General features: G+C 44.5%; 1 protein-coding gene across 1 annotated transcript in view; it reads right to left on the bottom strand.

The window, feature by feature from the left end:
- Positions 1–16,606, bottom strand: part of OTOGL (otogelin like) — a 939,358-nt gene that overhangs the window by 188,041 nt on the left and 734,711 nt on the right. Inside the window, exon 45 of the mRNA XM_085653920.1 lies at positions 2,107–2,292. Coding sequence (XP_085510046.1) covers positions 2,107–2,292 — 186 coding nt within the window. The remainder of the gene's footprint in view (positions 1–2,106; positions 2,293–16,606) is intronic.

Raw genomic sequence — 16,606 nt, 5'->3', positions numbered from 1 at the left:
TTGGTGGTTCTGGCAATAATTTAACACATTTGTTAAATGGAGACAGTTGTTTGATAGAACCACAGTGTATCGTGTGCTATTTTTTGCACTGACCGGTCGACGACCTTACGATCCTCTGAGGATCATCTTCAGGACCGGGTTGTTGAATTAGAGCGGTGCTGAGCAGGACACAAGCCCGTGTCCCTGGCGGACGAAGGAGAAATTATTGTAATGGTGTAGTCCGGATTCCAAGAAGGGATATCCTGAATGTAAAAACACGACAAGACGCGTTTTATGCGGTGAATGCCGTGTCACAGGGGGAACATCGACAATTGTGGAGATTAGATGAACTGCGGCTCCTCGAGGTACCGCGAGTCGGTACCGATGGGTGAGAGTTGTAAAGTTGGAGTCAATCCAAAAGAAAGACAGAGACGCCGGGGATGGCGACTCTCCGCTGCGTGCGAGTGCGGGTGGACAGGTCACATTTCTGTATTATAGTCTCTTTAGATCAGGCGTAATGTCCAGTATTCTGCACTGGAACCATAGCATGGTATGTGGTATGAATGGCTGCATACCAGTAATTCTTGTACAGTTTTTTCCTACTTCTTACCAATACACGATCGTCATGATGCTGCCTCTGGTTGCCATTGTAATTTGGGATATCCCTGAGTATTCTTACCTTTTTGTCACAAGCCGCACTTTATATTTCCCTTCCCTCTCCATCTTCTTGAATTCATTACCTTTTGAGATGAAGTCTCCTCTTACTCTCAGTCCATCGTCACTTGATGTTGCTTCCTTGCTCCATGTCTTACACTATTGAGCATAGATGGGTTTGGAAGAACCTTTTCTTTAGAGCCACACCTTACTTGTGTGCTGTGTGCATGCATGAATGCAAGTAATCTAGAGCAGGGAAAGATACAAAGCAACGGCACATGCAATCTGTGACATGATATAATAAAGCCTTATAGCCCGCCATTGCGGGCTATATTGGCCATTAAAGGCCTGCTCCAGCGTTAAAGGCCCGAGCCAAAGGCAAGGTCCTTTAGCAGGGGAGCAGGTCTTTCATGGCCGGTATAGTCCAGCTACAGTGGGCTATAAGGCTCTGAGAGTATTCTGCCACTAGAGGGCAGAATGTTCTAACAAATAAAACAAAAGCCTCAGTGAGCCTGAGGGTATTTATCCCCTCAGGCTCACTGAGGCCTTTGTTAACAGCAACAGCTACGAACGATGAACGTTGGAAGGTAGGAGCTCCATGCTTATACCTGCCATTAGAAGCTAGAGCACTCCATTGCCTTCAGTGGAGCTCCCAAAATTCCAGTGTTCTAAAATAACCTTATAGCCTGCTGTACCAGTCTATACCGGCCATTAAAGGCTTGCACCAGGGTCGGCTTAGGCCTTTAACAAGGGAGCTGGACTTTAATGGCAGTATAGCCCTGCTATGGAGGGCTATAAAGCTATTAGAACATTCTACCACTAGAGGGCAGAATGTTCCAACAAATAAAACAAAGGCCTCAAGGAGCCTGAGGGAATTCAAATCCTCTTGGGCTCCATCAGCCCTTTGTTCACAGCAACAGCTGTGAATGACAACTTTGGAATGTTGGAGCTCCGGGCTTCTACTGACCATTAGAAGCCCAGAGCACTCCATTGTTTTCAATGGAGCTCCCACCATTACAATGTTCTAATAATACTTTGTGCTCTCAGGCATCGAACTTTAAAGGTGTAACCACCAACCCCAGGCATGAAAATGCTGAAGCATCTCTTGGCCTAAATAATACTTACGAAAAAAGTCAGAGCAGCACAATCTGTACTAAAGTTGCATGAACTACAGTGAAGTTGGTTCACTATTGTTCAGGTCGTACAGTAAAAGCGTAGTTGAAACAACATGACGCAGTACTACAAAGCCTTATCCCAATTGGTACACATACCATATTAGCACCACTGTGCCTCATAGCTTGAACAACAAGACAGTTTCTCAACTGATTGCAAAAAATACTGTGATTGGTACTCGTCTTTCTTCCACTTTTTCCAATGAAATGATATAATATGATGCACGTAATACAGAACTATGCCTATAATCACTTGTTTTTGTAACTGCACTGTGATCAAAACTTACATGTTGGAACTTACCACATTTTTCTTCTGAAATGCAGAGCTCAGAATCTGTGCGATGGAGAATTGTTCCGTTTTTACACACGCAGTCTTCTCTTAAATATGAGCACGGAGAATCTTCATAAAACCACTTATTCAGACATGTCTTAGCTGCGCAGGGCTGTACGCATGCCTGGTATTCCTTTCCTTCTGGGCAAACTAGGGCTGTCAGACACAAACACAGGCAGCTTAATAATACTAGTGATATTCTCCAATAGATATCTAATTTATTTTTTGGAGACATGACACAAAAATAACGTGATGCAAAAATATCGTTGTCAAGAATATCTTTTTTTAGGTACGGAAAATTGTTTTTCCGAATATTGTTGTTTTAAATATCATTTTCAATAATATAGTTGTAAAAATATTGTAATTATTTTAATGGGCTTTAGTTAATGTATACATTTTATGTGTTCACTGCATATATCAAGGACCCCCTCCTAAGACTAAGAGTCTCCTAGGGCAAGGCAAATAACAAATATGAATCTAAACACCCTAGGCAGTCTAAATGCTACATTAACATAATTATAACAACAACATATTCAAAAGGGAACTCAGTGTACACATTATTTATAATAACAAAAGATATATCTTAAATAAAGCCAATTATGTAGGCATAATCTCAATTTATAATGCAGAAATACAATACATTGCATAAAAAACAAAAAATAATACTGACAAATCAATATGCGATATAACAAACATTTACACATAGACAGAAAAAAGGCGGTGGCTGTAACAGAGATCTTCTCAACGCGTGTTTCGACGCTAAAAAGCGCCTTCATCAGGAGAGCCACTAATTCTTTTCCCCTTTGTGTATGATCAGAGATATAATGATAACCTTTAAAGAGCAAATACAGGTGTAAAAACTACCTAAAAGATATAGGCTGTAATTGCTCACATGTGTAATAGAGAGGAGCAATCAGTAGATAAATCCCACTGAATCCAGGGAGGTAACTCTTTGAGCAAATAAAAACTCAGGAAAATGCTGAGAAGAGATTCCAAAAGGTGGAAAATGCGGGTCGAAAGATAAGCCCCAGTGTCCACTATATTGATAAAGTATGCGCAGTCAAACTAGGCTTGAAACAGTTACTCTCACGTGATGGGGGATTGCTTCCAAAACACACAGGTTGTCGAGCACCGGAGTTCTCAGTAACGAGCTACAAACAGAAATCAGTCCGAAAGCGTAACCACATTTTATGTGTTACTATAGTTTGTGTAATTATAATTCATTTTTAAAAATAAAGTTTCTAATTTTAAGTGATTTAAAAATGTTAATTTAATTGTTAGTAGTATTTTATAGTGTTGTAGCAGGTTGTTGGGTTTGTAGGAGGATAGGTTGGAAACTTAATTAAGAAAAACCTAATTATTAATTAATAATATTTTTAATTAAATATGTGATTGATAATAATGATGTAAATTATGTAATACTGAATTATTTTAGTTATATTTTAGGTGTGGGTTGCTAGGTCTGCAAGGGTATAGAGAGTGAAGTTATTTAAGTATTTAACAATTAATTATTATTTTATTAACAATTATTTAATTAGATGATGGCTGCTGGGTTAGTAGGGGTATAGGGTGGAAAGTTAACTAAGAAAAAAATAATTACAATTCTTTCTTAAATATTAACTATTTATTACATTTACTATCAATTATGTAAATTATGCAATGCTTATTTATTTTAGTTATATTTCTGGTGTGGGTTGCTAGGTCTGTAGGGTGAGAAGTCAATTAAGTAATAATTGATTAGAAATTATGTATTAATTTAATAATAATTATGTAATAATAATATATTTTAGTTAAGTAATGATTAACACGCAATCATTAATTGTTTATTAACTATTTGATTATCAATTATGAAATTTGCTCTATACTTATTTATTTTATTTATATTTTAGATGCAGGTTGCTAGGTTTGTAGCGGTATAGGATGCCAAGATAATTAATTAATAATTGATTAATGATTATTAATAATTAATTAAGTATTTAGTTGAATATTGATTCTGTAAATAGTGCAATATTTAATTATATCACTTATATTTTAGGTGTGGGCTTCTAGGTTTGTAGGGGTGTGGTGTGGGGAGTTAAGTAATAATTAAATAGCAAGTATTTAGATTAGCAGGGTCATTGAAATATATAAGTACTTTCCCTAGTGTTGCTTAAATTGAAGTGAGAATAGTCAATTTAGCCCCTGCAAAGTCCAAAACTTTCCTTACTGTTGCACAGACTGGAGTGGCAAGTGAATCTTACCCCTATGAAGTTCAATGGTTTCTCTACTGTTACGCAAACTGGAGTGGAAATAGTAAATCTTACCCCTCCAAAGTACAACATTTTCCCTACTCTTCTGCGGTTTGGAGTGGGAATAGTAATTTAACCTCTTTGAAGTGGAATAATAAATCTTCCCCCTCTGAATTCCAAAGCTTTCCCAACTGTTGCACAGACTGGAGTGGGAATAGTAAATCTAACTCCTTTGAAGTCCAATACTTTCTCCACTGTTGCACTGACTGCAGTGGAATTAGTAAATCTAACCCCTTCAAATTCCAATTTGTATCTACCTTTGCACAAATTAGAGTGGGTATAGTAAATCTCACCCCTCGAAGTCCAACACTTTCCCTAATATCATTCTGTTTGGATTAGGAATAGTAAATTTTACTCTTCCGAAGTGTAACACTTTCCCTATTGTTTGGGCTGTTCAGAGAGGGAATATTAAATCTAACCCCTCTGAAGTCCAATACTTTCCTTATTGTTGCGCTGACTGGAGTGGTAATAGTACATCTGACCCCTCCAAAGTCCAACGATTTCCCTACTGTTGCAAAGACAGGAGTAGGAATAGTAAATCTCACCCCGCCGAAGTCCAGCACTTTCCCTACTGCTGCTCAGACTGGAATGGGAATAGTAATTCTTACACCTACGGAGTCCAACATTTTCCCTACTGTTGTACTGTTTAAAGTGGGAATAATAAAGGTAACCCCTCCAAAATCTACTACTTTCCCTATTGTTTCTTAGACTGGAGTGGGAACAGTAACTTGAATCTCTCCAAAGTCCAACACTTACCCTGCTGTTACATATACTGGAGTGGGAATAGAAAAACAAATTGCTCTGAAGTCAAACACTTTCCCAACTGTTGTGCTGTTTGGACTGGAAATAATAAATGTTACCCCTCCAAAGTCCTACACTTTCACTACTGTTGCATAAATTGGAGTAGGAATAGTATATCCAATCTTCCCAGACTTTTCCTAATATTGGTTAAATTATATTTTTTATTATTTTTATTTTTTGAATTTTATATTATTTGTTTTTGTAAATGGTTACAATTGTTTTGCAATTTTTAAAATATTTTTGTAATATGTTATTTATTTGGTAATTTACTTAGGCCCTAATTAAGATGTCGTGCTGAATTGAGTCCGCCCGACACAGTTTCGGTGTGGGAACCGACCGACCGTAGGTCAGCGGTTCCGAACACACTATTACAATTCAACCACACATAGTGCAGTCGCAAACTCCGATTTCACTATGGGAGCCTGTGCAGCGGTCAGAAACCGGGCACAGCACAAGCTCCCATAGATAAATGGGAGTTCCTGTAAATGCCTGCCACACGGTGCAGGGATTTATAGAGGTGCACTATAGGTGCCACCCAGGCCCCAACCGGATGCTGCAGAGGCATGCAGGCCCTCCAAGGGCCACCAAAGTTACTTTCTGACAGGCTTTCCATGTCAGAAAGCCCAACATGAAAAGCCTGTCAGAAACGGACATCATTATCCTGACAGCGGAAACGCTGTCCTTAAGGGATTATGTTGCGGTTTCCGGCTGACCAACGAGCTCCTTGAACCCATCGGAAGCCAGCCAGAATGACCAGCTGGTTTCACTTCCAACCGCTGTAATCATATTACGGCAGTCGGAAGCCAAACCAAGGATGTTGTTCAGAAAGTCTCCGACTTGCAGTGGAAAGCTTTCCGACCGACATCCTAATGAGGCCCTAAATGTTTTGTAAGTGTGTAAGTGAACTGCTAATATTTGTATGTTTCATTTAATTGTATATTTATATAGATAGATAGATAAATAGATAAGTATCTATATATAGGCATTAGCGGAGATGATGTGGCGCAGCAGTCAGGGCTGCTGACTCGCGAGCTGCTGACTCGCGAGCTGCGGAACCGGGTTTGAGTCTCAGCTTCAGTGCAAAACATTCTGTGATTCTGGGCAAATCATTTACACCCTTATGCATCAAGCCAAAATCCAGTCGGTAAAATACCGATTCCTTATTAGCTCCCGGTATTAAGTAAAAAATACCCAATCCCAATGCATCAACCCAAAAGCAGAAATCGGTATTTAAGGAATCCTTAAATAGCGATTCTTTAAATAGGGATTCCTTAAATACCGATTCCTTAAATAGCTCTTGCATTTAAGGAATCCCAAAGTGAGATTCCTTAAATGCAATGCATCAAAGTTAAAAAATTAGCGATTTCGCTAATAAGGGGAGCAAATTACCATGAAGATGAACTGCATGGTAATTTGCAAAAACTTTGAAAAATGCACTTTTGTGCATTTTTCAAAGTGTCATGTTGCGCACACACATGCCCTTAGAGCATGTGTGTGTGCAACATATGTGCACATATCATTTTCAGGGGTGCAACAGGGTGTCCTTTTGACACCCTGGCACCCTTGAAAGTGCTCCAGCTATTAGCGATTCGGTAATACCGAATCGCTAATACAGAATGGCTTTACATTCATTCCTATGGGCCTCCAAGCCCATAGGAATGAATGGGTAGGTATTCCTTATTACCGATTCGGTATTACCGATTCGGTAATAAGGAATGTTAAGGAATCGCTATTTGAATAGCGATTCCTACATGCATAGCCTTTTGCTATTCCTTATTAGCGATTCCTTATTTTTCGCTAATAAGGAATCGCAAATGCTAATGTTGATGCATATGCCCCTTAGGGCCTTATTATGAATTTGGTGGTCTTTGGACTGCCGTACCAGCAGTGGCGCTCCGACCGTGGAGATCTCAGCAGTCTGACTCCCGTATTATGAGTTGGGCACATTACCTTTGCGAAGACCGTGGCTGAACCGCTGAGACTGCCGACCTGGGTCTGTGGTCGGGGAAAGGCAGCCGCTATAGGGCGGTGCATGGGAGTTGTATCGCCATCCATATTACAAGTTGCCTTTGCCACAAGCTGACTGCAGTGGTCTGACGGCCTGCTTTAAGGTGGTGGACACAAAGGATTTGTGCTACATACTCACCCCTTTCTTGTTCTTCTAGGCAGAGTCCAAAGTGATCCCTCCTTTTAGGTCCTCCCATCACAGCAGGATCTTCAGCTCGAGGATTATGATCCCATTTGCAACGATCTACAGGTGAGTCTCTTTCGTACCATATACCCATTGCCAGGACAGCCCACATATGGACTGGACCCTAACAATGGGTAGATGGAATGTTTCCACATGTATCATGCATATGTGTGCATTCCACACATATGCAGTCGAAATGCACACACAGGTATTGATACATACGGAAAAGTAATCACTACTGCCACAAGACTGCTACAGCCACAGCACTGGCACCGTGGTTAACTGGTAATACAGCAGTCTTAAGACCACCAGCGCCGTGGTCTACTGGTGGGCAGGAATGAGGTTCTCGGGCAGTCGGACCACCAAACTCATAATCAGGCCCTTTATCTCCCCGTGCCCATAGCGCCTGGATACCTTCACGTGGGATAAGCCGTGCTATATAATCTCCCAAACTTACAACTAACTTACTATATATCCAAAACCAAAGATGAACAGAGTGACATACTAGTAGGATAGCACCTCACTTAATTACTGCAATTTAGTCTTTGAGAATTGTACACAAATCATCCAGCACTTGTCGCCCTTTAGTGTCACTGAATACAGATTTCGATGTATATTGAAAGCAAGGAGGAGCACCAAGAAAATAGATTCAGTCCATAGAAATTCTTCAAGAAAGTTCTTCATTCAAACGTTCTGTGCTCATTCAAAGAACAACCAGCCAATGCGTTTCGTTCACAAAATAAAATCGTGGAACTTCGTCTGGGCTCTATAATGTAAAGTTCTAGTGCGCCATAAGGATACACCTTAAATCTGTTATCGCCTTATGATAGAGGTCAATTTCAGGTTTTACAATTTGACACCTTGCTAAGTGTCTGAGTTCTCCTTCCGTGGTTCCAGTTATTTAATGCTCAGACACTTATCAAGGTGTCAAATTGTAAAACCTGAAATTTACCTCTATCATAAGGCGTGGGTTGGTTGTTCTTTGAATGAGCATGAAGTTTTGAATAAAGAACTTTCTTGAAGAATTTCTATGGACTGAATCTATTTTCTTGGTGCACCTACTTGCTTTCATCATAACTTACTATATATAGAAATATATATTTATTTTATATATATATATATATGTATATATATATATATATATATATATATACATAATATATGAACTTATAAAAATTAATACAATGTAAAATATATATTTTTGAATATTGTTACATTATATGTATACACACACACTTATATTTATGTAGGTGTTTAGATAGGTTCCAGCTCAGTCACAACGATGTGAAGCACTCACGGGGCAACAGGTAGGTTGTTAGGCATTTCTTTATTGAAAGACGCGTTTCGGCGGGATGCCTCATCAGTTTCACGAAATGCTCAATATTCCCGTTCTAATCGTTGGTATAAATATACTGTCCTTGATTCTCATTGGATATTGACGGGCCAATGGCAAAGCTGCTCTCACTATCTTCAGCCAATGCAGCGATCTTTCTGTGCGTTGCCCTCTTGGCCCCTGGAATTGAACACCATGTCCCCCTCGCCAGCTGGTGCATCTGCGATATAGCCGCAGGCGTCGGTCGAATGGCTCGGCGTCATCAAGCTTGTATAGCTTACGACCTAAATGGTCGACGGTGCACGCATTGCAGCAGCGGTTCAAGCAAAAATAAATCCAGGCTCCAAGTCCCACCATATTCGACCGACGCCTGCGGCTATATCGCAGATGCACCAGCTGGCGAGGGGGACATGGTGTTCAATTCCAGGGGCCAAGAGGGCAACGCACAGAAAGATCGCTGCATTGGCTGAAGATAGTGAGAGCAGCTTTGCCATTGGCCCGTCAATATCCAATGAGAATCAAGGACAGTATATTTATACCAACGATTAGAACGGGAATATTGAGCATTTCGTGAAACTGATGAGGCATCCCGCCGAAACGCGTCTTTCAATAAAGAAATGCCTAACAACCTACCTGTTGCCCCGTGAGTGCTTCACATCATTGTGACTGAGCTGGAACATTTAATCGCGATCCCCACCTCGCGAATTACAGCACCCGCCTGAAGAGTTCAGCAATAAGGTGGGACTTGGAGCCTGGATTTATTTTTGCTTGAACCGCTGCTGCAATGCGTGCACCGTCGACCATTTAGGTCGTAAGCTATACAAGCTTGATGACGCCGAGCCATTCGACCGACGCCTGCGGCTACATCGCAGATGCACCAGCTGGCGAGGGGGACATGGTGTTCAATTCCAGGGGCCAAGAGGGCAACGCACAGAAAGATCGCTGCATTGGCTGAAGATAGTGAGAGCAGCTTTGCCATTGGCCCGTCAATATCCAATGAGAATCAAGGACAGTATATTTATACCAACGATTAGAACGGGAATATTGAGCATTTCGTGAAACTGATGAGGCATCCCGCCGAAACGCGTCTTTCAATAAAGAAATGCCTAACAACCTACCTGTTGCCCCGTGAGTGCTTCACATCATTGTGACTGAGCTGGAACATTTAATCGCGATCCCCACCTCGCGAATTACAGCACCCGCCTGAAGAGTTCAGCAATAAGGTGGGACTTGGAGCCTGGATTTATTTTTGCTTGAACCGCTGCTGCAATGCGTGCACCGTCGACCATTTAGGTCGTAAGCTATACAAGCTTGATGACGCCGAGCCATTCGACCGACGCCTGCGGCTATATCGCAGATGCACCAGCTGGCGAGGGGGACATGGTGTTCAATTCCAGGGGCCAAGAGGGCAACGCACAGAAAGATCGCTGCATTGGCTGAAGATAGTGAGAGCAGCTTTGCCATTGGCCCGTCAATATCCAATGAGAATCAAGGACAGTATATTTATACCAACGATTAGAACGGGAATATTGAGCATTTCGTGAAACTGATGAGGCATCCCGCCGAAACGCGTCTTTCAATAAAGAAATGCCTAACAACCTACCTGTTGCCCCGTGAGTGCTTCACATCATTGTGACTGAGCTGGAACATTTAATCGCGATCCCCACCTCGCGAATTACAGCACCCGCCTGAAGAGTTCAGCAATAAGGTGGGACTTGGAGCCTGGATTTATTTTTGCTTGAACCGCTGCTGCAATGCGTGCACCGTCGACCATTTAGGTCGTAAGCTATACAAGCTTGATGACGCCGAGCCATTCGACCGACGCCTGCGGCTATATCGCAGATGCACCAGCTGGCGAGGGGGACATGGTGTTCAATTCCAGGGGCCAAGAGGGCAACGCACAGAAAGATCGCTGCATTGGCTGAAGATAGTGAGAGCAGCTTTGCCATTGGCCCGTCAATATCCAATGAGAATCAAGGACAGTATATTTATACCAACGATTAGAACGGGAATATTGAGCATTTCGTGAAACTGATGAGGCATCCCGCCGAAACGCGTCTTTCAATAAAGAAATGCCTAACAACCTACCTGTTGCCCCGTGAGTGCTTCACATCATTGTGACTGAGCTGGAACATTTAATCGCGATCCCCACCTCGCGAATTACAGCACCCGCCTGAAGAGTTCAGCAATAAGGTGGGACTTGGAGCCTGGATTTATTTTTGCTTGAACCGCTGCTGCAATGCGTGCACCGTCGACCATTTAGGTCGTAAGCTATACAAGCTTGATGACGCCGAGCCATTCGACCGACGCCTGCGGCTATATCGCAGATGCACCAGCTGGCGAGGGGGACATGGTGTTCAATTCCAGGGGCCAAGAGGGCAACGCACAGAAAGATCGCTGCATTGGCTGAAGATAGTGAGAGCAGCTTTGCCATTGGCCCGTCAATATCCAATGAGAATCAAGGACAGTATATTTATACCAACGATTAGAACGGGAATATTGAGCATTTCGTGAAACTGATGAGGCATCCCGCCGAAACGCGTCTTTCAATAAAGAAATGCCTAACAACCTACCTGTTGCCCCGTGAGTGCTTCACATCATTGTGACTGAGCTGGAACATTTAATCGCGATCCCCACCTCGCGAATTACAGCACCCGCCTGAAGAGTTCAGCAATAAGGTGGGACTTGGAGCCTGGATTTATTTTTGCTTGAACCGCTGCTGCAATGCGTGCACCGTCGACCATTTAGGTCGTAAGCTATACAAGCTTGATGACGCCGAGCCATTCGACCGACGCCTGCGGCTATATCGCAGATGCACCAGCTGGCGAGGGGGACATGGTGTTCAATTCCAGGGGCCAAGAGGGCAACGCACAGAAAGATCGCTGCATTGGCTGAAGATAGTGAGAGCAGCTTTGCCATTGGCCCGTCAATATCCAATGAGAATCAAGGACAGTATATTTATACCAACGATTAGAACGGGAATATTGAGCATTTCGTGAAACTGATGAGGCATCCCGCCGAAACGCGTCTTTCAATAAAGAAATGCCTAACAACCTACCTGTTGCCCCGTGAGTGCTTCACATCATTGTGACTGAGCTGGAACATTTAATCGCGATCCCCACCTCGCGAATTACAGCACCCGCCTGAAGAGTTCAGCAATAAGGTGGGACTTGGAGCCTGGATTTATTTTTGCTTGAACCGCTGCTGCAATGCGTGCACCGTCGACCATTTAGGTCGTAAGCTATACAAGCTTGATGACGCCGAGCCATTCGACCGACGCCTGCGGCTATATCGCAGATGCACCAGCTGGCGAGGGGGACATGGTGTTCAATTCCAGGGGCCAAGAGGGCAACGCACAGAAAGATCGCTGCATTGGCTGAAGATAGTGAGAGCAGCTTTGCCATTGGCCCGTCAATATCCAATGAGAATCAAGGACAGTATATTTATACCAACGATTAGAACGGGAATATTGAGCATTTCGTGAAACTGATGAGGCATCCCGCCGAAACGCGTCTTTCAATAAAGAAATGCCTAACAACCTACCTGTTGCCCCGTGAGTGCTTCACATCATTGTGACTGAGCTGGAACATTTAATCGCGATCCCCACCTCGCGAATTACAGCACCCGCCTGAAGAGTTCAGCAATAAGGTGGGACTTGGAGCCTGGATTTATTTTTGCTTGAACCGCTGCTGCAATGCGTGCACCGTCGACCATTTAGGTCGTAAGCTATACAAGCTTGATGACGCCGAGCCATTCGACCGACGCCTGCGGCTATATCGCAGATGCACCAGCTGGCGAGGGGGACATGGTGTTCAATTCCAGGGGCCAAGAGGGCAACGCACAGAAAGATCGCTGCATTGGCTGAAGATAGTGAGAGCAGCTTTGCCATTGGCCCGTCAATATCCAATGAGAATCAAGGACAGTATATTTATACCAACGATTAGAACGGGAATATTGAGCATTTCGTGAAACTGATGAGGCATCCCGCCGAAACGCGTCTTTCAATAAAGAAATGCCTAACAACCTACCTGTTGCCCCGTGAGTGCTTCACATCATTGTGACTGAGCTGGAACATTTAATCGCGATCCCCACCTCGCGAATTACAGCACCCGCCTGAAGAGTTCAGCAATAAGGTGGGACTTGGAGCCTGGATTTATTTTTGCTTGAACCGCTGCTGCAATGCGTGCACCGTCGACCATTTAGGTCGTAAGCTATACAAGCTTGATGACGCCGAGCCATTCGACCGACGCCTGCGGCTATATCGCAGATGCACCAGCTGGCGAGGGGGACATGGTGTTCAATTCCAGGGGCCAAGAGGGCAACGCACAGAAAGATCGCTGCATTGGCTGAAGATAGTGAGAGCAGCTTTGCCATTGGCCCGTCAATATCCAATGAGAATCAAGGACAGTATATTTATACCAACGATTAGAACGGGAATATTGAGCATTTCGTGAAACTGATGAGGCATCCCGCCGAAACGCGTCTTTCAATAAAGAAATGCCTAACAACCTACCTGTTGCCCCGTGAGTGCTTCACATCATTGTGACTGAGCTGGAACATTTAATCGCGATCCCCACCTCGCGAATTACAGCACCCGCCTGAAGAGTTCAGCAATAAGGTGGGACTTGGAGCCTGGATTTATTTTTGCTTGAACCGCTGCTGCAATGCGTGCACCGTCGACCATTTAGGTCGTAAGCTATACAAGCTTGATGACGCCGAGCCATTCGACCGACGCCTGCGGCTATATCGCAGATGCACCAGCTGGCGAGGGGGACATGGTGTTCAATTCCAGGGGCCAAGAGGGCAACGCACAGAAAGATCGCTGCATTGGCTGAAGATAGTGAGAGCAGCTTTGCCATTGGCCCGTCAATATCCAATGAGAATCAAGGACAGTATATTTATACCAACGATTAGAACGGGAATATTGAGCATTTCGTGAAACTGATGAGGCATCCCGCCGAAACGCGTCTTTCAATAAAGAAATGCCTAACAACCTACCTGTTGCCCCGTGAGTGCTTCACATCATTGTGACTGAGCTGGAACATTTAATCGCGATCCCCACCTCGCGAATTACAGCACCCGCCTGAAGAGTTCAGCAATAAGGTGGGACTTGGAGCCTGGATTTATTTTTGCTTGAACCGCTGCTGCAATGCGTGCACCGTCGACCATTTAGGTCGTAAGCTATACAAGCTTGATGACGCCGAGCCATTCGACCGACGCCTGCGGCTATATCGCAGATGCACCAGCTGGCGAGGGGGACATGGTGTTCAATTCCAGGGGCCAAGAGGGCAACGCACAGAAAGATCGCTGCATTGGCTGAAGATAGTGAGAGCAGCTTTGCCATTGGCCCGTCAATATCCAATGAGAATCAAGGACAGTATATTTATACCAACGATTAGAACGGGAATATTGAGCATTTCGTGAAACTGATGAGGCATCCCGCCGAAACGCATCTTTCAATAAAGAAATGCCTAACAACCTACCTGTTGCCCCGTGAGTGCTTCACATCATTGTGACTGAGCTGGAACATTTAATCGCGATCCCCACCTCGCGAATTACAGCACCCGCCTGAAGAGTTCAGCAATAAGGTGGGACTTGGAGCCTGGATTTATTTTTGCTTGAACCGCTGCTGCAATGCGTGCACCGTCGACCATTTAGGTCGTAAGCTATACAAGCTTGCTGACGCCGAGCCATTCGACCGACGCCTGCGGCTATATCGCAGATGCACCAGCTGGCGAGGGGGACATGGTGTTCAATTCCAGGGGCCAAGAGGGCAACGCACAGAAAGATCGCTGCATTGGCTGAAGATAGTGAGAGCAGCTTTGCCATTGGCCCGTCAATATCCAATGAGAATCAAGGACAGTATATTTATACCAACGATTAGAACGGGAATATTGAGCATTTCGTGAAACTGATGAGGCATCCCGCCGAAACGCGTCTTTCAATAAAGAAATGCCTAACAACCTACCTGTTGCCCCGTGAGTGCTTCACATCATTGTGACTGAGCTGGAACATTTAATCGCGATCCCCACCTCGCGAATTACAGCACCCGCCTGAAGAGTTCAGCAATAAGGTGGGACTTGGAGCCTGGATTTATTTTTGCTTGAACCGCTGCTGCAATGCGTGCACCGTCGACCATTGAGGTCGTAAGCTATACAAGCTTGATGACGCCGAGCCATTCGACCGACGCCTGCGGCTATATCGCAGATGCACCAGCTGGCGAGGGGGACATGGTGTTCAATTCCAGGGGCCAAGAGGGCAACGCACAGAAAGATCGCTGCATTGGCTGAAGATAGTGAGAGCAGCTTTGCCATTGGCCCGTCAATATCCAATGAGAATCAAGGACAGTATATTTATACCAACGATTAGAACGGGAATATTGAGCATTTCGTGAAACTGATGAGGCATCCCGCCGAAACGCGTCTTTCAATAAAGAAATGCCTAACAACCTACCTGTTGCCCCGTGAGTGCTTCACATCATTGTGACTGAGCTGGAACATTTAATCGCGATCCCCACCTCGCGAATTACAGCACCCGCCTGAAGAGTTCAGCAATAAGGTGGGACTTGGAGCCTGGATTTATTTTTGCTTGAACCGCTGCTGCAATGCGTGCACCGTCGACCATTTAGGTCGTAAGCTATACAAGCTTGATGACGCCGAGCCATTCGACCGACGCCTGCGGCTATATCGCAGATGCACCAGCTGGCGAGGGGGACATGGTGTTCAATTCCAGGGGCCAAGAGGGCAACGCACAGAAAGATCGCTGCATTGGCTGAAGATAGTGAGAGCAGCTTTGCCATTGGCCCGTCAATATCCAATGAGAATCAAGGACAGTATATTTATACCAACGATTAGAACGGGAATATTGAGCATTTCGTGAAACTGATGAGGCATCCCGCCGAAACGCGTCTTTCAATAAAGAAATGCCTAACAACCTACCTGTTGCCCCGTGAGTGCTTCACATCATTGTGACTGAGCTGGAACATTTAATCGCGATCCCCACCTCGCGAATTACAGCACCCGCCTGAAGAGTTCAGCAATAAGGTGGGACTTGGAGCCTGGATTTATTTTTGCTTGAACCGCTGCTGCAATGCGTGCACCGTCGACCATTTAGGTCGTAAGCTATACAAGCTTGATGACGCCGAGCCATTCGACCGACGCCTGCGGCTATATCGCAGATGCACCAGCTGGCGAGGGGGACATGGTGTTCAATTCCAGGGGCCAAGAGGGCAACGCACAGAAAGATCGCTGCATTGGCTGAAGATAGTGAGAGCAGCTTTGCCATTGGCCCGTCAATATCCAATGAGAATCAAGGACAGTATATTTATACCAACGATTAGAACGGGAATATTGAGCATTTCGTGAAACTGATGAGGCATCCCGCCGAAACGCGTCTTTCAATAAAGAAATGCCTAACAACCTACCTGTTGCCCCGTGAGTGCTTCACATCATTGTGACTGAGCTGGAACATTTAATCGCGATCCCCACCTCGCGAATTACAGCACCCGCCTGAAGAGTTCAGCAATAAGGTGGGACTTGGAGCCTGGATTTATTTTTGCTTGAACCGCTGCTGCAATGCGTGCACCGTCGACCATTTAGGTCGTAAGCTATACAAGCTTGATGACGCCGAGCCATTCGACCGACGCCTGCGGCTATATCGCAGATGCACTAGCTGGCGAGGGGGACATGGTGTTCAATTCCAGGGGCCAAGAGGGCAACGCACAGAAAGATCGCTGCATTGGCTGAAGATAGTGAGAGCAGCTTTGCCATTGGCCCGTCAATATCCAATGAGAATCAAGGACAGTATATTTATACCAACGATTAGAACGGGAATATTGAGCATTTCGTGAAACTGATG

This window comes from Triturus cristatus, chromosome 4_1, assembly GCF_964204655.1.
Source record: "Triturus cristatus chromosome 4_1, aTriCri1.1, whole genome shotgun sequence".
In the NCBI taxonomy this organism is placed as follows: Eukaryota; Metazoa; Chordata; class Amphibia; order Caudata; family Salamandridae; genus Triturus; species Triturus cristatus.
Note: the sequence above shows the minus strand (reverse complement) of the source record. Positions and strands in the feature narration are given on the sequence as shown.